The 22,105-nt window shown below is 40.7% G+C and overlaps 1 protein-coding gene across 1 annotated transcript in view; it reads right to left on the reverse strand.

Moving 5' to 3' along the window:
* The window catches only part of SUSD5 (sushi domain containing 5), a 72,402-nt gene that overhangs the window by 43,572 nt on the left and 6,725 nt on the right, over window positions 1-22,105 (reverse strand). The window contains exon 2 of the mRNA XM_032798790.1: window positions 15,545-15,722. Coding sequence (XP_032654681.1) covers window positions 15,545-15,722 — 178 coding nt within the window. The remainder of the gene's footprint in view (window positions 1-15,544; window positions 15,723-22,105) is intronic.

Raw genomic sequence — 22,105 nt, forward strand, 5'->3', positions numbered from 1 at the left:
TCTAGTGTCCTATCATAGGCCATTGGGCATATTTACCGCTAATAGTCAAAGATCAATTAATTGCCAGAATTAGGCTGTTCTATCATACAGTCAGGGAACAGCATTGCATCAGTCTTTATATTGTCAGGACTGAACTTCTGAGGAGCTTGCGCTGGGGTAGTAATGTGGAAAAGGCCATTTTGGTAAAGAATAGATAAGAGAGACAAGTAATTTTTTTAAATGTCTGGTCATATATTAATTCATATATTAATTCAAGGGCACACGAAGCACTAAAAGTTTAGGACTGGCATTTGAAAGAGTGATAGCACGTTTCAATTTGTGCACAGTATGTCTAAACCTTGGGACAAATCCTAAGTCCTGCCTAAGGGCCATATGATGCTTCACTTACACCAGTGTAAATCCACAGCAACAGTGTTGGCTTCCACAGTGTACTCCAGATTCAAAACAGTTTAAATCAGAGCAGAATTTGGCCTTCTGTCTTTTTTAGTTCTTTACTTAAGTAAACTCCTATTAAAGTGCGAGTTTAATAGGATTTAATAGGAGTTTTGCCTGAGTACAAATTAGGTAAAGATCCCAGGATTTCCTATTATCCCCAATAATTCAAAATACTTTATTAAAATATTATCCTTAGTATTTTATCATGTTTGTTCAGTTAATCCGTTTGCCACTGATTTGCAACTTTGTAGGCAAATCACTTCACTTTTCTGTGTCAGGGTATATCCACACTGTGCAGTTTTCAGCTCAAGCGGACCTATGCAGTAGCTTTGATCAAGCTAGCATGTGTATACAAATAGCAGTGTAGCCACAGCGGAGCAAGCAGCAATATGGGTTAGCCACCCTAATATAGTCTCCTCCAAGATCCTGTGCGTATACTCACAAGGTCGCTGCATGCCACCAGCTGTGCTGCCTTGGCTAAGCTGCTGTTTTTAGTGCACTACTTGGATTATAGCTAGTGTGTTTTTGTCTACCCAGGCTGGAGATTACACCACCAGCTACAGCATATATGTATCTCAGTTACTGCACCTGTAGAATGGGAATAATATTTACTCACCTACCTATATCTCTGAGGTGTTGTGAGGATTAATTAATCTCTAATGTCTAAAGGCATCAGTTCCATAACAAAAATGTGATCTCTGCCCTGAAAAGTAGATCTTGCCTTCCTCACTGTAGTATCTGACCACCTCACAACTTCCCTGTGAGATAGGGCAGTGCCAATATCCCCATTTTATAAAAGAGGAACTGAAGCACAGAGATGCTAAGTGACTTGCCCAAGGTCACATAATAAGTCTGTGGCAGAGTAAAGATTTGAAACCCACATCTCCTGAGTCCTAGAGCAATGCTTTAACTCTTGGACTATCCTACGGTAGGGGGAGAAAGCAAACAAATAGAGGAATAAAAGGTAACGATGAGAAAATTATGATATGAGTGATAAGCAGCAGTCAGAGCACACCAGCTAACCAGTGTCGAGTTTTTTGCAAGTTTTGAAGCAGAGGTGAGTTTTAGGAAGCAATTTGCAGGAAGCAACGTGATGGTTTTGCAGATTTTGACAGGGTGCTCTTTCTAAGCGTAATGGGGGACAGGAGAAGAGCATGAAGGTGCTTAGTGGAAAATTAGACAATTAGGCAATGAAGTCTGGCATTGCTGACAGTGGAGGTGGGAATATCTGTCTTATAGAATATGAAAAATGGTGAATTGGGTGAAGTAGTCCATGGAGGGTCTTAAAAGTAAAGACAAATAGTTGTTATTCTACTGCAGCTGTGAATCTGGTAAACAATATAAACCTTTCTAAGACTGATACAAGATGTGCTTAGGGGCCATTACTGGGTGAATGGATAGGCACAAAAATGGTACAAAGTGCACTACTACTTGTAGTAAGATGAGGCCTTGACATATAAACGCTTGGTGTCAGAGGCCCGGTATGAGGCCTAAGGCCTGAGCTAAAGTAACGGTCAAGACTTTGCTAATATAAAGCAAAGTTAAGCTGTGAGCCAGAGGCAGGTCCTGCTCACAGAAGCTGGCAAGGAAAGGGCTGATGTTGCACAAACATATACCTACAATGTATTGGATACTACAGATATAAACATACGGTACCAGGACACCCTGATACTGGCACATTCCACGCAGATAACAAGGAACAGGCTGACCCATCCTAACGACAGGGTCAAATGGGTAATATGATGGATAGAGTTGTTTTGTTCAAACCAACATGTACAAGGTGAGAGGTGGCAGCTTACTTCTTAGATGGGTTGTATGTGCTTGGGGTGGCCCTGGTTGTATCTTGCTACGTAGAGGGGTTGCACCTCAATATGTCAAGGGTGATACTTGTTTGTACCTGTGTATAAGAATGCATCCCTAGGGCAGTGTCTTTGGCCTAGAGGGCAGTGGAGTGTCTCACCACTGACTGAGCCGGTCCATTATCAGGAGGCACATATTCGTAGTATGTCCTGTAGAGTCTACAGGGAACTATTACTGTGCTTCATTTGACAATAAACCTGGCTGGGTGCCTTCGTACCTTATCAGAGTCTGTGGTCTTTGGGGGTTCTCTCAGGGTCTGCTGTGTCAGCTATCCGCACAGGGCTGAGGCAGCATGCAGAAGGAACACACACACGCAGCCCACTGTTATCAACATTGAACAGAGCAGACACTACTGTGAAAAGTGACACTTGAAACTGACACCCACATTTTTTGTGTCTGAGATTTCGATCAAATATGCTCCATTTATTTACAAGCAAAATATGTGTTTTGTTTTTCCCTATCTGCAAGCCCTGAAAACTCAGCTTGAGACCCTGGAGTCAAGCTAGTCTCTTTTTTTCCTTATACATAATCCTCACCTACAATTAAGGTTTTGTAGAACAAATTATGGCCTCACTGGCACTTATGATATCCCACCATCTTCCAGTTAAGCCCTAGTAACACCTATACCATCCTATTGCCTTTAATGGGTTTTAACAAAAGTGACAAATTCGAACTAAGTATACAATTCTGTTGATGTTGAACAAAAAGGGGCATAGAATCCATCTCTCTCTATCTCAGCTATGGTGTCTCTACAGAACTAAGAGGAGCAAAATGTAGTATATTATAGATGAAGCTGATAGCACTGCCTATACTTATGGCTACCCAAACTTACCATTATAAGATCCTATTTTCAGTTGCTTATAATTTTGATTAACTTTACCTGTTCAGGCTGAAACTTCTCATACTGGCATCTATCTTAGGTTGAATTTTTTTGGAAAGTTTCAGCAAAAAATGGTTCAGACATTTCCAAGGATTAGATTAGGGAAAAATACACTGTTTTGCCCATGCTAAAAAAAAATTCTTATGAATTTTTCGTTGAGAAACTGTAGCAGGGACATGACACTTTGGCAGGGATGCACTTGACGGCAGGGATGTTTGTTTTTTTTAAAAAAAATTATTTTTTGCTGTTCTTTTGAAAATCTGCCTGAATTTGGCCAAGTTGAAAGCCTCTGAAAAATCTGTTCCCATATGCTTAGCAGAGACTTTGGCAGCTAAATTCTTCCAAGATTACATCTTCACTGAGCATGCTCCATGCCAGGGATGCAGGGACTATGCAATTGTACCACTCTACTTGGCACTGGTGAGGCCTCAGCTGGTGTATTGTGTCCAGTTTTAGGCACAACACTTTAAGAAAGATGTGGATAAATTAGAGAATGTCCAGAGGAGAGCAACAAAAATAATGAAAGGTTTAGAAAACCTGACCTATGAGGATAGGTTAAAAAGAAAACTGTTTATATTTATTCTTGAGAAAGGAAGACTGAGGGGAGACCTGATAACTCTTCATATCATATGTATATATGCATATGTTTTTACCTGTTCAAAATATTGTTATTCTTAAAAATTGTTTTGAAGGCTTACAAACTTAAAACGATATTAATGAGCTATTAAAATATACTACATCACAAAAATTGATTGTCTCATTACTTCCTTTTTAACTTTCTAGTATAGTTAAAGATGTCATTCACAAGTTGATACCAGAATTTAATTGCTGGCACCATAAACAAAATACAAGTTATGTTCATTTAAATATTTCAGTGATACAGAAGTTCAAAAAAATGAAAACTTGGAAAACCTCATCAGAAAGTCCCCCTTCCCCCTTCCAATCCCTTCCCCCCCCCGATGCATTTTTTCCTCCTGCAAAAACAACACTGCACATGGTGGGCTCATTTTACATAAAAAGCGTTCATGTGTGTGCGTGTGCACATTCATTCACACATTCATGTGTGAGTAGGAAGGAAATCTTTAGATTTTCCCTCCTACTGCATAAGGATGTGGCCCTGCCAAGACTTAGGCACATGCTTAACTTTTACTATTGAAATAAATGGAATTACTCATGGTAATAAATTCTTGCAGCATCTGTGCCTAAGTGCATTCTAGCTGTTTCATCCTTTCAACCATAACAATTTGTTTGCATTATTTTATATGCAAACAAAGTCTCACTGAAAGTCAATGGGACGTAGACTTACATGCCTAAGTCATTTCAGAAAATGAGATTTAACTGCCTAAATCACTTAGGCTTTGCAGTGCTGAGCAGCGAAACATCTAAATAGCTTTAAAAGTGTGGTTCTAGGTGTTTAAAGTTTAGTACCCAAAATCCAAGGCACTCAGAATTAGAGAGTGAAAATTTGCCCCACAGTAAATTCAGTGGGAATTTTGGTCACTCATGATCTCTGAAAATCAATCCATGTCCCTTTGGATATGACTACACTGGAGCTGGAAGGTATAATTTCCAGTTCAAGGAGACATATCTGTGCTTGCTGTGATCAAGCTAGAGCACTAAAAACAGAAATGTAAGTGTGGTGGTGCAAGTGGCAGCGTGGGCACTGCCCAGAATACAGTCTCATCCAAGACCCTAGATGCACATTCAGGTGGTCAGCACCACTTGCACCACTCTGGTTAGCACGGATATGTCTGCTCCAGCTGGAAATTACACCTTACATCTTCAGTGTAGACATACTCTGTGTGTGCCTGTGTAAGGATTCAATGCCTGATCTCAGGCATCCAGTTCTGAACTTTTGAGCCTGCATTTTCTGACTTTTAATCCTCTGTTCTAGCTATTATCCACTACTGCAACCCAAAGCACCAGTACTCAGTGTGCTATTTCTGGGGTAGATGAAAAATTTCTCTTTGGCTGACGGATCCTTGGAATTTTGCTATCATGTCCAAAATAGGATAGCATGAATCATATATAGGATTGTGTGTTTAAAGAACGAACTGCTTTTTAATTTTTTTCAGATGCCACATAAAGTTCCTGTGTGGTTTGCTATTGCAAGTATATAGCTGACGGAAATCTAATATAGTACATTGACTTGTTAATCCTTAGAATAGCATTTATTAGTTACTGTTGATAGAAATAAGACTTAATAAAAAGGCTATAAAGTAAGTAATTTTTACCATTATACACAAAGTAAGACTCCAGTGTGTTTGACCTTTTGAATCCCTTACGAAAAGATCCAAACTTTTGGATTTACAGCTAAACCATGTTCCTTCATTAAGTTAAAAAAATGAAATACTCTTCCGGTAGATTAATTCATTCCTGCTTCAAACAAGGTTTTAAGTGACACTGCACTTAAGAGTTTAACTTGGTACTGTATATTATAAAATTTAGAATTGTGAATTTGTTTTGATTAAAATTTAAAACATCCAGATACAATTTCTCTGAGAATGAAGAAATCCTCTCTCATGTAAATAGGGAAATAACAAAAGCTTATTTGATTCTTCCAACCCCACATTCTCTGTCTGTACCCTTCATGCCTACAACCCGATCCTGCAAGGTGATGAGCATTTCCTGTGAGGTGTTGACTGCACTCAACTCCCACTGAGCCCTTCAAATGAGAGGGCTCAGCGCCTCATACCATTGGGTTTAAGGATCCAGCAGGCTTATAAAGCCTTACTTGACTGTTTGGAGTCAATAGGCCTACTTCGGTCAGTGAGAGTTGCAAAATCAGGCTCTGTAAATTCTTTGGGATGGGTATATGTTTTTCTACATGTCTGTAAAGTGCCGACTGCTATAGAAACAGTTATTTGTGATGCATGTAGCAGAGCTGTTAACAAAAGCTGCACATGTTTTTTATTTACCATTTCCAGTCCTAGAACTATTGCTGCTTAGGAGTCACCAAGGGTAAGACAATACCACACTCTGAACATCGAATAGAATGGAAGAGGGGGATCACTCTGCATATGTCTACACTGCAGTAAAACCCTTGGGGCTGGCCTGGGTCAGCTGACTCCAGCTTGCAGGGCTGGGCTGCGGGGCTATCAAATTGCAGCATAGAGATCTGGGTTTGTAGTAGACCCCAGGTTCTGAGACCTCGTGAGGAGGGGCGGGTCCCCGAGGCCAGCATCCAGCCCAAGCCTGAAGCTCTACCCTGCAATTTTATAGTCCCTCAGCCAGGGCCGGCTTTATGAACTGCAGGGCCCGATTTGAATACCTGGCAGCGGCCCGGGACTTCAGCGGCACTTCAGCGGTGGGGGGTCTGCTCTGGGTCTTCTGCAACACCAAAGGACCCCCCTCCGCCGAAATGCCGCTGAAGACCCGGAGTGGACACACCCACACACTCACCCCTGCCACCGAAATGCTGCCGAAGACCCGGATCCCACCCCTGGGGGTGCTGGGTGAGTAAAAAAAATTTTTTAAATTAAAAAGCCACCTAAGGCACAGGATCCTCTTAGGTGCAGGCACGGGGCCCTCTTAGGCATGGGGCCCGGTTCCTGGGAATCGGCCTAAAGCCAGCCCTGCCTTCAGCCTGAGCCCCCTGAGCCCGAGTCAGCTGACTGAGGCCAGCCACAGGTGTTTTTTTGCAGCATAGCCATGCCCAGTGGGATATGAATTTGAGTGGATGATTTCAGTTCTGATTTGAGCCCAGATGTTTGTGGAATTCTATATCTTTTTAGCATATCCTTAGTCTATTGCTTAGTCCAGTCTGGTGCGTGATTTGTACCCACTGTTATTTCACAAGTAGGTACAATTTTTTTTTTCTCTCTGCAGAGGTCTATGCAACACTTAGATATACATGGAAGGAACTAATGAGTCAGAATACTGATCAGCCATAATAATTATGTGTTCTGGTAAACATCTGACCTGGATATCAGCTATTTCTGAAAACCTCTTACAATATCATGAATACAGAAAAACTGTTCCTCCAATCATCATTAGGAGAAAAAAAACACCCATACAATTATTATATAGAGGGTGAAATCCATATGTACATTCCACTTTCTTCCACTGCTCAGAACTCTCTCAAACAAATTCTTTTTTGGGTTGCAAAGGAAAATTGCTTTGATTGTTCCTTAGTTACCCAAATGTGAAAAATATACTTTTCCTATATGTTACAATTAATTCACTTACATAAATAACAAAATAGTTTCAAGTAGAAGGTTTGCTCTGTGGTTGTCTTGTACATCCCAATTAAAGTAAAAAAATCAAGCCAAATTTGAAGACAAAAAATGGTTTGGTGGTTTTACAGTTATGAGCATTTAGAGATGCCAGATTGGCACATAGGCATTAGAATTTTTATTTAAGGTTTTTCATGGAGCTTTTAAGATGTTGGTTCTGCCAATCAGCCCTTCAGCTTTAGTGGTGCCCTTAAACTGAGAGCTTAGCTGAGACATGCATATGAGATGAAGGCTTTTTAGTGGCAGTGGTGCCAACTATAATTCTTGACCTATTCAAGGAATGTTGAAGTGAATCAAGTGCAGTTTGTAATCTCCCCATGCCAAATAGCTCCAGATTTCTTTTTTTATTTTTCCTGTAAAGAAACAAGATAACTAAATATAAAAATACTGCAATGTTGAGCTTGAGAAATCAAGCACGCCCAAGTCAAGAAATTGAAAAGTTAAGGCTGCTTCTGCTGTATTAACTCAGCTAAATTGCACATATGTATTTTCTATTCCTGTTTTACTTGTTAAATGTTAACTTTATTGTGGTCGTGTTTTAGTGTATACCATAAAAGTATCAAATGATCAACCTGGTGGAATTAATGGCCCAAAAGGAATGCTAGTAAGTTTTGATGCCATTCAATAATCATACAATTATGATTAAGACATTTTAGTGTTTGTGGCCTCAAATTAGACACAACTTTAAAGATAGTATAGATTTTTTTCACAACATTTTCCCTTCATAGTATTACTATAGGGGAGAATCAGAATTTTGTGAGGACCTTAACTTTGTATTTCCATACCTTAACATGTTTGGAATCTTTGATCGTTTAACCTTACCTTTGAATTCACTGGATTAGTAATGCTTGCTTTTGAGATAATTGAAAACTTCCTGTGGTGATCTTTTTACCCTCAAGCTTCATTCTGTCTTAACTTAGCTTTCTGTCTGAGAATAGTTAAGAATGTTTGATTAACATAATAATGATTATTTTAATGTTATATTGCTGTATAATGATACTTCACCTTTATTATATATTTAAAGAAATCTAATCTTTTAAGTTGTATATAATATACAAGATTACAATATTGTAATATCAATGATTGTGGAAGAAAGCCTGTGGAAGTGGATTTAACCCTGAAACAAGATTATCTGTAGTCAAATAACGCCCATTTAATCTTGCAGTTTTTACTGGAGGAGGCTAGAGTTCAGCAATGGGTAGGTCTGAGACTCTAAGGGTATGTCTACACTGCAATTAAAAAGCCGCAGCTGGCCTGTGCCATCTGACAGGGGCTTGCAGGGCTCGAGCTAAGAGGCTGTTTAATTGCAGTGTAGATGTTCAGGCTTGGGCTGCAACCCTAGCTCTGGAACCTTCCCATCTTGCAGGATCCTAGAGCCTGGGCCCCAGCCCAAGCCTGATTGTCTGCTCCATAATTAAACAGCCCCTTTGCCTGAGTCCCACGAACATGAGTCAGCTGGCATGGGCCAGCCATGGGTTTTTAATTGCAGTGTAGACATACCCTAACATGAACAGGCATGAGCCTGTTGCAAGAGGAGGACTTCTGTGTGTAGGATGCCATGAATAGTTTTGATGATGTTGAAAGGCAGGTTATCAGATGGAGTACTACCTATTTGCCAGTTGTTCCTATTATGCTCTCATAGAATCATGGAATATCAGGGTTGAAAGGGACTTCAGGAGGTCATCTCATTCAACCCCCTGTTCGCTCTTATATTGAGAAATACATTTCTTGACATCCAGGATAGCTCCATCCAAGATGGAGACAGAGTGAGGATATCTGAATGGAGGCATCCTCATTTGCTAGTCAGAGGATGCAGCATGTACCATCTGCTGACTTGACCCTGACCTCAGAAATTGTGATGTCTGATCCTGTTCAAACTTTTGACAGGACACTCCTTGATCCGTTAGACGAGGAGCACCACATTGACTGTCCCGATTCTCCCACAGACCACTCCAAAGTTGGGAAATTCAACCAGAAAGAAGTGTCAACAACCATGATCCCTTCACCATGGATTAAAATAAAAGAAGACTGAATTCCCTGGTGGTGGGGTGTGGGAGTAGAGCGCCTGAGTGATGTGAATTTCCTGACAAACTGTGCCATCATGGTCAAAAAGAGCCATGTCCTTCTTGATAGTGAAAGCCAACAGGGAACACCTTAGTCCATTGCTGACCAACTTTGTAAAATCCTGCCTCAAGAGGGTCTTCTACTTCACACATTCTGCCCTCTTAACTGCCAGTTCAATAGTCTATTCAAGGTGTTGTCCTAATCTTTACTTCCCTGACGGGTCTTGGTCTGATCGGTCTCAGAGATCAGCACTGATTCTGTGACACAGGGGATAACTCTGATCACAAAGGATACTGTGGCTGAGGGTATCGGAGATGAAATTCAAGTGCTGGAGACAGGGTGTTCTCAGGGAGGGACGACGAGCTGCAGTATTGCCTGCCAACGAAGATCCGGATGGTCCCAAACCTTACTACTTTTAGGACACAATGTAAGACCTTCTGTATAGTCAAGCCTTCCAATAGTGGAGCTATAAAAATGGTTTAGCCTCCTAGATAACAACCACCAACATAATGTGAGGGCAGAGTAAAAAGTCTAGGTCCTATTTTTGGAAATAAAATATTTTTACATATTTATTTTCTGCTTAGTGCTCCTTTGGGAAATACTTAGATTAGATATTGGCAGCCAGAGCAAAAAAGAAACAGCCCGAATGACGGATTTCATTTTAAATAAAAACGGCACTGATTTGGTGACACATCCTTCTCTCCTTCTACCACCCGCACACATACCGGAACACTACATCAAGCAATATTATATGGATCCTTTAATCTCTAAATCACTATTTCAAATTTAGCCCTGGTCAGTAGCGAGAAAAACTTGTTACCATCTGATAGCAATGCTGTTGTCTGAGTGGGTGGTCACAGTCCAGTCTCTAGTAAATAGATGTCCACAACTGACTATGATATCATTGGTGGTAATTTTAGGAGGACTCAAAGCCCACAGAGACCCTCTCACTCACAAAATTGGCTCTTTTTAGGACTGGGGCACATCAGTAGGACAGCCTGGAGGAGCTTGCACTGTCATTGCCTTATTTTTACCTGTTATGTGGATAAACAGAGGACTTTGGTTTTGAGAGAGATCAAGACGATGGCTTTTCAGGTTACTATCAGTTTAATTTTTGAAAATCGGTGAAGATTTGGAGTGGTGTTTTGTGGGTTCAAAGGAAAAGCTGCACAAACCTTTCTAAAATAAATTCTAAAATATTTAGCACCTTCTGGCGATAAGGTAGTATAAATTGTTATATTTTAGGCAGTGAAGTGGTGTTGAGTTTACCTGTAATTCTCATTTGTCAGCTTGGAATAAGAGCTAATAGCTATTTGCAACAAAATGACACTCTTGTGACATACTTGCCTGTCAGATTAATGACTCAATAAAACCAGTAAGTGAGCTGCCAGTGAATGAAAGGAAGAAAGAGGTGGAATGCTTTGTGAAGACATACTGGTCTTTTGCAACTACCGGTACTTTTTGAATTTAAACTTTAAATCTGAAAGCCCTATATGAAGCCCAGCATGGTACAGTATGTTCTTTAGGTTTTCATTCCAGCCTCTTCTTTGTGTTTATTTTTAGGTTTCTGAAAGTTTGAAAATGAACATCCCACAGATTATTCTGTCTTCCTGGAATCTCTGATGATCAAGGGTGATGGGGGCTCACATACAGTATACTATACGATAGCTATTATTTATAGTGAAAACCCTATAATCATTCTCAGTGTTCTGTACTGAAGTTCTCAGGGCAAATATACTCATTCCCAGCCCCTCTTCCCAGCTGCCTTTCATCCCCACCAGAGCTGTCATCTCCTTGCCTAAGTTTCATTGTCTTCTTGAAGAGAATGAGACCCTTTCCATTCCACCTAGCTCTATGCACGAGACCTCTGTTCTGTTCTTGGCTCTACCACTGACTAGCTGGGTGAGCTTGGATCTCTCTTTCCCCTTTCTTTTTAGCTCTTTGAGGTAGGGGCTGTCTCCTAATATGTCTTTATACAGTGTCTAACATAGTGGGAGTCCCCACCAAGAGAGAGCCCCTCTCAAGTATAAAGCAGAGTAACGGTTTTAAGAGTGACCATTTACTTCATTGGGACTTGCATTTTTTTTCTTTTCACTAATCCTTAAAAAATACATCTTAATTGTACTTTTCTATCGTTTGCCATATGACCCTAGTGTCCTATTTTCCCTCATAAAATAATAAGAATTACATGTATTCCATATGCTTCAAGACATGCTTTTGTTGTTTTGGGGGTTCTTTGTATTCTTCTTAATATTTTATATAGTGAGACCAAGGTTTGGTGCCTATATTGTTTAAAATCTAAACAGGTGGCCCAATTTTTCAAAAGTGCTGAGGATCCAGCAGTTCCTAATAATTTTAATGGGAGCTGCTGGTATTCAGTCCTACAGAGCTATTGCATTCTGATGTGCTACAGCAGACTGCTGTTAATTATGAATAGTTAAGCATTCTTCATAACCACGGTACTCAGGGCAAATCCTCAACTGGTGTAAATTGTCATAGCACCATTGACTTCAATGAGCAGTTGAGATTAGCTCGTCAGCCTATTGTGGCTCAGAAATAGAGAATATTTTTGTTGTCTTGCGCCTTAAAATGCTGGCAGTGCTTAGAGAGGGAAGAATGGGCACCTTTATTGTCTCACTCACTCCACCCACCCCACTTCTTCATTTAATTCTACTGAAAAGTTGTGTAAAGGGACCTGTTTAATAATCCTGCCATGTACTTTGTAGGGATGAAAACAGTTTTCTTGGCTTTCAGGCCTGCAACCTATTTCAGGGACTGGGTAGGTATGAGAAAAAAAGAAAAAGTTTGAGTGAAGGAAGCTATCTTATTCCTTTTTTTTTTTAATTAGATTTTTTTAAAATTCCAAAAGTACTTTAAAATTAGTTTTAAACACTTTCATTTGTACAAAAAAGAATGCCGGAAATAATTGCTTTCGTATGAAGTTTTTTTCATTTATAGTAAAATTTTCTGCCCTTTAGAAAAAAATAATTGGAAATTGTATTTTATCATTAAAAGGTGCATGTAGCCCAATGCTATCTAAGATAACTAATAATAGTCACCAAAGCTAATAATTCCCTAAAGTTTAAGAACCTGGGAACAGTATTCTGTGGAAAAACATAACTTTGTCAACACTGGACACTGACAGTAAATGAGCTAATGTACTTTACTCAGGAGAATTTTGCAAATACAAATTGAAGGAAGCAATCGAGTAGAGCAAGGTTAAAGAGGTGAGAAACCAGCTGAAGGCAAAGTTGTTCACAAGTTGGAAAGATGTTGTTGTGGTTAACTCTCAAAACTAGGAATCAGGTGACCTGGATTCTGATCCTGGCTTTGCTATGGAATTGCTGTGTGACTTGGACCAAGTCATTGTTTCTTTCCTATGTTGTTATAATGCACCACTGGCCATAGTATCGTATCTACTGATATGTGCCACATGCAAAAATAAATGTGGCTATGTTTCTGTCCAGGAGGACAGAATTTTGCACTGCTCCATTTTCTTAAGTGTGATTATCATGTTGATGTTACTGTGTTTCAGTTTCTGCATCTGTAAAATAGGGATAAGACCAACCTGGATCTTCTCCTGGGGGAATTCTGCACCAAAACATTAAAAATTCTGTGCCAAAATATTAAAAATCCTGTGCACAATATTTTAAAATACTGTATATTTCATCTGTCAAAATAATTATGCCAGTTTCAGTTATTTTGGTGATTTATTTCAAAATACCTGTCAGCAACTATGCCTGTAACAATACAGACATCAAAAAAGATTCAGGAAATATTTGTTGACAAATAGATTCCATACGAGGCACATTAATACAGAACTTTGAGTAATAATTCATTTAAACTACAATACAGAAATATATTTCTTGCACCCCTCAGAAGCAGTGCAAAGGCTTAGAGGAGACAGGGTAATGGAGGAGCTGAGGGAGAGGGAAGTACCATGTTTGCTGGGAAAGAGCCTGGGTATGAAGTTGGAAATGTGGGTGAGAGAAGTATGGATCAGAGTTTTTTTGGGCATCGAGGGATTGTTAGGGAGCGTCCACCATGTAAACCTTGGCTGCACACTAGCCCGTCTTATTCAGTCAGGCACATCAGCCCCTGTTCCCATGTGTCAATTTTAGTTATTTTTATATACAATAGAATTGTAGTAAAACACTCTAGATTAAACCAGACCTAGCTTAAAGTGTCCCAATCCATACATCATACAGGAAAATACTTTTTAGCTTGTGAAGATGGTAAACACTCAAGGTCTGGCTTTCAGAAGTGCTGAGCACCTACAAACTCCTATTGAAGTCCATGGGAACTGTACATGCTCAGGACCTCTGAGATTAAGGCCAGATGTTTACTATATGAGGGGAGGAAAGAATGGCTTTGTGATTAACGCACATGACTTGGAGCCAAAAAAATCTGGCCTCTGTTCCCATGTCACTAATGACTATCTATGTACCATTAAATAAGTCTCTATGTCTCAGTTTTCATAGCTATAAAATAAGGGTAACTATTCTTCCTTACCTCACATCATGTGTTGGGAAGGTTCCTGAATGTTCACAAAGCACCTTGAAATTCAAAGGCTTTGAAGTGTTACTTACTGCTCTCTTGTTTCCTGAAGAAACATATCTGACAGTTAAGAACTCTATTTTATTCTTATCAGCTTGCTTGTCTCTGATATAATTATCCATTCTTTCACGTTCTTCCATTTTTGTCTTTGTGTTTTTTTTCCTACATGGCTTTCCCATGTCTGGGACCAGCTCCCTGACCTGATCCACCAAGCATTCACCATTCTTCTGAGGGTCTCTCCCTGGTACCTCTTCTTAATATTTATTATTTGTTTTGTTATTTTTATAGTGCCCAAAGGTGTACTAGGTTCCTCACAGAAACAAATAAAAAGACATGGTCCTGTCATAGGGAATTTACAGTTAGATATTATGTGACCAGTGAGGGTAACAAACAGGAGGGGATAGGATGAGAAAGAACATTGCTTCAGCAATATGATCACACAGTAACTCCGTTTAAACACCAGCACCTAGAGACTTCAAGTGAGGTAATGGCCCTGTTGTGTTAGGCCCAATAGTTTGGCACCCTTGCCCCAACAATTTTACAATCTAGATAAATTACATCTATACATTTTAGTCCACTGACCAAAAATTGTGTAGTTCCTCCCCGTGCCCACAAGAAGTCCATCAATTATCAGTTATCTAAATCATCAAGGTGTGCTCCTGCCTAAACTGAGTCACCATGTGATCATATAGCTGAAGCAATGTCCTTTTTCATCCAATCCCCTCCTGTTTGTTATCTGCACTTGTCACATCAGATCTAAGTGTAAGTTCCCTATGACAGAAACATGTCTTTCAATTTGTTTTTGCGAAGAACCTAGCACTCCTTTGGGCACTATAAAAATTAATAGTAACTAATACATTTATGCTGCATGGCCCCATTGACTTCAATGGGCTCTGGATCAGACCCTGTGTTTATTATTTATTTTGTCCACAGAGTGCCCAACCCTGCACTATTGAAGTCAATGAGAGTTTTGCCATTGACTTCAGTGGCCACAGGATTGGGCCTGTAAGGTGTAAGGCTCATATCCTCTGAAGTATTTAGGTGCCTAACTTAACACTCAGAATGGGAGTTAAATTTGAGGATCTGGGCCTACATTCCTTTAGGTATATACACTGTTGGTATTCAACAAATAATAGTGAATGACAACATCCAACATTTGACACCTAGCTACTCAATATTTTCTGGATTTAAACAAGATATTGTGTGGGCCAGAGGGAATTTGGTTGAAACAACATATTTCAAAGATTAAAAGGAAGACAAATATATTTTAGAACTGTGTATTAGGTGATCTATGTACACTCACATCTCTGCAGCATCAGCTATACATGACTGGTTTTGTGAAAGCTAACAGCGTAGTTAGCTTATCTGAATGAAACACTTGAGACTTGGTTACATAAGGATTTCTTTGTCACCAGTATTCCTCAGTAATAATATTATCCAAAGAGGGAGAGCTTGTTTGAGAGCAATCATTCATGCTGATTAGGGTGGATTTTGCTGTTTCCATTCTCCTTACCCAATGGTACCGTCAGCCAGCCAACCTCTGGTGCACGCAGCAAAAGAACAGTCCACTGCCGCCTGTCTCAATTCCTCTTCAGTGGCTAAGCGAGCTCCCAGGTCAGTACACAATTTCTGAGCTGTGGTTAGGTCCAGATCCTGAGAGCTGTTTCTGGATTCAACTGTGAACAACTTCCCTGCAGCACCAAAGACAGATAGACACACACAACAACAAAACGTGTCACATGTCACAGTGTTGTATTAAATAAATACGCAAATATATTGTGGATTGTGACAAACCTATCAACTGAAAAATTAAACTTCTTTTCTTTTCTTTTATTTTCAGTTTAATTTTAACTGAGCTCCTTGATCTTAGGAGCTAGTAAACTTAAGCCTAGATCTTCAAAGATATTTAAGTGCCTAATTTCTATTGAAATCAATGGGAATTGGGCATCCAAACACCTTTAAGGTTCTAGTCCTTGCTTGTGGCCTATACCACTAGTAAATTACTACCCCTGTATACAAGCGTGTGCATGCGCGCGCACACACATACACGTTTAGCTATGTGGTTTAGCTCCTTTGGTCAGTAATTAGAGAAGTGGGGCTAAGTTTCCATATATTTCTGAGCCAGGTGAGTGGCTCCCCTTACTCCTACATGCCTGGATCCAAAGTCTGTATAGCTCTTGGAGTGTAAATAGGGCTTCTTACTCCTAAATATGGGTGTATAGTCAGAATCTATCCCATAGGAACTGGTAAAGCATGTCTTGCACTTAATTTATAAAATCAATCAAATTTATAAAATAACAAATACCAGTTTAAAAGGCTAGCAATGTAACTTGCTCTTCCATATCAGCAACAAAGTAATTCCCAGTCTCTACTAGGCAAGACAAGGCAAGGCTTCATATAATTTGCAATAACCTGGATCTAAATTCTGCTGCAAATCACCATGGTTTTCATATCATACTAGAGCTGCAGACTGGAAAAGATGCATCACTTTCAAGTAAATTTTTAAAAAGTGGAGGCTTTTATTTAATGAAATATGAAGGTGACTAATAGAATCAGCAGAGTATTCCTTATAATTTGATTTTGTTTTAAACTCAGTTTATTTTACCCTGACTTTAAATTTTAAATGCACTGCAGATTTTTGTTCTTACAACGCATTCCTGCATTGTGGACTTTATCAGGGTAGAAGCTGGAGGTTTTAGCAGTTGGGCAGAAGGCAGGTAGGGTTTTGCATCATGCCTAGGACATCACTGATTTGTAGAATAAGCATATTTGCTAGATGATTCAGCAAAAAATGATAAGCAGCAAAATAATTAACAATTTTGACATTTACATTTTTATAATTAGGCTTTGAAGTTAGCACCCCACTGAGTTAACACAGTCTCAGAGCATTTGTGTTTGGATGTCAGCAGACCCAAGACAGCAGTACATCAGATTACAACAGTTTATGTCAGGAAGGACTTCTTGTTTTCATAAGTAACATTTTATTTAAATAAAATCTTAGATTCTGCAACACAATTGGACAGCAACTGGGACATTAGTAGCAAATTCCCTCAGCCCAGATTACATGGGCCTTGACTAAACTAGCTCAGGAACCCTTCAGGCGATCCACCCTACATTGTATGCCAGGCCCATCACCTTCCTCAAGCACTTCTGGCTTTAGCAAACAGATAACCCCCACCTTGGAGCTAACTAAACTTTGGCTCTAGCAGACTGCAGGAGGGAATCACTTCCAGAGATGCGGCCCTATGACTGACAACATCCTGCCATCAGCAGCAGAGATTTTAACCCCAGTAATTGACAATGAGATCAGTCAAGAGGATCACAATTCCTGCAATGAGTTATGATTCAGGTAACACACAGACCCCAACCAAAGATTAGGTCTCTGATGTGGTAGGCACTGTATATACACCTTGAATTCCCATCAGAAATGAGCTGGAGCCAGTGCAGAGCAGAGATGGTAGCAAGCCTCTACATTTTCTACTACTGATACTTCTGAATACTTTTCAAAGGCAACAAATAAAGTGCATGGCAGTAATGTAGCCTGATGATCAGAAATATGCAGATGACTGTGTCAAGGTCTTCGTCAGAGGAAATGTTGGCAGAGCTGGGACCAACTATAGCCTGAAAAAAAGGTGCCACAACTGCCACCTAAAAATCTAGGCGTGATAATGTATCCAGTGAGACCCCCAAAGGGAAGAAGAGCATGTTTTCACCACCACTATTTGGGATCTCTCCAACAGGGAATTTGTCTACATTACTAAGCCATCACACAGGTCAGCACAGTTGAAGGTCTCTGTTCAGGACTGAGGTGCACCAACAGAGTTGTCTGGGGCAACCATATGCAGCATCTGACTTGAGCAGTAAGTGTTAGTCCTTCATCTTAATAAGCACTACTTTTATCCACAAACATTTTAATTAAAAGAATGTAAGAGAAAACTAAGTTGGTAAGTGATCAAGCGCCATCGAAATGTAATCTGAGGCAGTGCAGTTCATTAATTTTTTTACCAGCAGTCCATATCAAGTGCAGCTTTGCAGGATTGCACCAAAGCTTGTTTCCTTTTCCAGCCAACCAAGACTGAGAGCTAAGGGACAATTTTCCTTATAGTGTTAAGTAATTATGGCAAATCAAGCTCTGCTCTTCAATGAGGCTTTATTGAAAATTCAGAAGATTCTGACAACCTATTTAGTTTTTGTTTGTTTGTTTGTTTGTTTTGTTTCAGACAGTCCTACCTGTCTGAAAGGTTTTGTGGATGTCCAAAATATTTGGCTAAATGGATTTTAGGGGAACATGAGACTGATCCATTGTGTTAGGGAAAGTTATTAGGAAGTTTTGGTTAGATGGGGTACAAATAAACAAGACTGACCTGGATACCAGATTGACCTATATACTTTTTCTAAAGTTTTCAAGAACATTATGGCTATCTGCCTAGTTTGTAACATGTGTTCTCAGTTTTATTTGTTTTCTCATTTAAAATAAAATAAAACAAATAAGCTTTAATCCTCTGATATTTGACTTGCAAGACAGTTGGCATTTCCAATGTGTCTACATCATTCGCAGTAGTGTCCCATTAGAGCAGTGTTTTGGGGATGAAAGGAAAAATATCCTAGTACACCTACTTGGTAAGTTGCCTTATATAAATCAAAACTAAAATATTGATTTTGAATTCCACATCTTATAATGGTGTTACAGAAGTTTTGGGGGCTATTAACGTATAATTTTATTTATAGATGGGCATTCTTGGGAGCCTCATCATTTGATAACTGAAATGAGTAATCAGAATTGTAAAATTACTTTTGGTCAAATTCAGCCCTCTTGTACAAAGTTGAAGCTCTTAATTCAGTGGATGTTTTGTGTACATACCCCAAGACAGAATTTGGCCTGGAAACATTTTTAATGGAGGGCTTGCAAAACACATATGAATAGAATTGCAAGTACATCTTCGCCTATTGAAATTGCAAGTGCTTTGAGGCATGGCCCGCCTTTTTGTTGTGTTTATACAGCACCTAGCACCCTGGTGCTCTGGCCACTGGGCACTAGAGTAATAATAATACATAATTAATAAAATTTTGATTTTCAGATTGCTAGCTGAAAAGCCTTATCTACACTGGGAATTTTTACACCAGTGTAGTAATTGCTTATGAGCCCTTCACTTTTATCAGGGGCAAATTCATATGCACACAAAATGTAAATGAGGAAAATATTAATGATCTGGAGGCATGTAAACTGACATTAGCGCTGAGAGCTTAACATATTGTGATGGAAGTACTAGATAGATGGAGTTAATCCTTTTAAATTGATAACCTCAGGAGGTTCTCAGGTTCAGTCTGCTTTAGATAGCCTCCTGGAGATACAGCACAAAATGCATAGCCCATGGGCTGGGGAGGCAAAGGTGGCTTTATGCCATGACCCTGGCATCAGTTAGTTAGCCACGGGGAGTTCTGTGCACTCAGAGCAGCCCAGAACTACTCTTAACGCTCTGGTGCTATTCCCCCCCACCTTACCCCTAACATGCTTCCTCACACCTGATCTCTGTCCCACCATGCTTCCACACCAGGGCTGGCCACGGGGACAAGTGTGGAGACAGAATCCCTCCCTAAATTTTGCATGCTTATTTTTAGCCTGTTCAAACTAGTCATGCCTCTTTGGCCTAGAAATTGATCTGGAATTCTTGTGAGATTTCATGCACTTCTTGGTTCTGGCAAGTTCAGAAATACTGTGAGAATAGTCTTTCTTGCAGTATTTTGGTATTTCCTCTTCAGGTTCCAGCTGAAACTAGGAAGAGTAGAGACATAAACCAACCTTTTTCTAACCTCAGAAAGCTCATTTCAAGTTTTGGGAAAAAAATTGGGTCTCTTCTTCCAATCACTAATCAATAGTAACGGGCTCAATGCTCTAGTACTCAGGCAAGATTACTTCTTGAAGCCAATAGGAGTCTAGCCTTAGTAAACAGTGCAAGACATTAATATTTAATGACATTCCATTTACAGGCAATGTTTTTCTATAGTAAGAGCAGCCAGTTAGATATAGTTGGGAGCATTTTATAAGAAGTGTTATGTCCAGGACCTTTAGAATTTCACAGCTATCCTGACAGCAGGTATTGTTGGATTCTGTGATGTATGTCTTTCTTTGTGTATGTAAAATATAACAAATTCCATTGTAGTAGATGTTTATTTCTGCTGCAGATTTTTTGTTTTCTCTGTCCTAATGTGTAAGACAACACAGTTCACAAAAACACTAGTCTATGTATCAAAATTATTAAGTGTTTTAAATGGCCTTTATTTTTGACAATTGTACTGTAGTGTTCTTGATGCTTGTGTAAGCGGGGGAATGGTCCCACTATTGTGGGGAACTTTCCTGGCTTTTGCGCTACCCCAGTGAAGTGGGCTAGCGAAAGGATTTGAGTCCTCACTCCCACTTCCTTTATCCAGAGGCCTCCCTGCCCTTGAGGACTCCCCTTGCACTCTCCTGTCTGACAGAGTTCTCGTAGCCCCAACAAGGCTGGACCCAGGATTCCTGGGGGTGCTCGACCCCCAACCCTGCTGTGGTCACCTAGGACAGGGGCTAGGGTGTCCCCACTCCTGGGTACCCTCTCTGCACTGAGCACCTCCCTGACCCACTGATTATTCCAAACAATTTAAAGCAAATACAAGTTGTTTACTTAACAATTAATTTAAAGAAAAGAATAAGAAAAAATGGGAAAAGTTAGAAGAAAACACATCACCCTGCTTTGTGGCAGGGAACATTACAAACAGTGTCTCTGGACATCAAGGCACTTTGCAGTCTGTTCCTTGTAGGTCCCAGGCCTCCTTCGCAGGCCCTGGCTGTGCTGCAGGTATGCTGCGGGTTAGACACTTGCAATGGTGGTGGCCACACACCTCCGGGCTTTGGGTGGTGGGAACCTTCTTCCCAATATCAGCCCCCCATCAGGTTAAGATCCCCTTCCCAGCCTGCCTGCAAGGATGCTTGGCTGGAGGTGTCTTTCTGCACTGGGCCCTTTGCCCAAGGTTCCCCCTTGGCTGGCCCCAATTGCTCACCACACCAGCTCTATGGCTGCAGCTCTGCTCCCAGGACAAGATCTGCTCTCCCTAGGCTGTGTGTCTGGCTCTGTTGGGGACGCACTTGGCATAAACCAGGTAACTCGAGGGAATGGAAGGCCATGAGAGCCGATGAAGTCCTCTTGCTCTGAGCCATAGTGTACCAACTCTCCTCCAGATTCCATGTTTGACCCCAGGTTGTGCTTGTTGGGAGGGGCTATTCCTACTCCTACGGTTGCTAGGCAGACTTTGGCCTTGGGCGGGAAAACTGGATGGTTACTAGGCAGACAGCCTTGGGTGGGGACAGTGTGAGTGACAAATAATGTTGTAATATGTATCAGTTTTGGTTCTAGTATAAATAGTTAGGTAAGCTGTTTGTTTGCGCGCTTTTGGTCTGAGCCCTGCGTGACTCCTAACGCCTATTTGAGATCTTAAATAAAGTTTGTTTACTTCTCCACCTGGTGTGTCCTTTTGGTGCGGCGCACACTGGGCAACGAACCCAATCCTTGCCTCCCTCGGGCACTCTGTGCCGGCAACAGCTCTGTGGCTGCAGCATTGCTCCCAGCACAGGATCTACTCTCCCTGGGCTGCGTCTCTGGCTCTGTGGCTGCAGCTCTGCTCCCAGCACAGGATCTAATCTCCCTGGGCTGCGTCTCTGGCTCTGTGGCTGCAGCTCTGGGCCCTCTGGATCTGGCACAACTCTGCTCTTCAACTCAGCTTGGGCCCCTGTTCTCTCCTTAGCTCGGCCCCACTCTGTCTGACCCAGGCAATTCCAGCTCACACGGAAGACGGGACCCCCCCTGGCCTTCTGTCTCCCTGATTAGCCTGCTCGCCCTGTCAATCAGACTGACCTAGAGCATTGGCCTCGCACCATTGTTCCTGAGGACTGTCAGTCTCAGGGTCCTGATTTCCCATCGACCCCTCTTAGTGCTGGGAGCTAGCAAACCAAAACACCCCCACTGAATGTTAGAAAGGGGGCAACAGTCCCCTTACACTTGATTAATTTGCTGCAGTTTGCATCTTATAAAGCAAACGTCAG

Source organism: Chelonoidis abingdonii, chromosome 2, assembly GCF_003597395.2.
Source record: "Chelonoidis abingdonii isolate Lonesome George chromosome 2, CheloAbing_2.0, whole genome shotgun sequence".
Lineage (NCBI taxonomy): Eukaryota > Metazoa > Chordata > Testudines > Testudinidae > Chelonoidis > Chelonoidis abingdonii.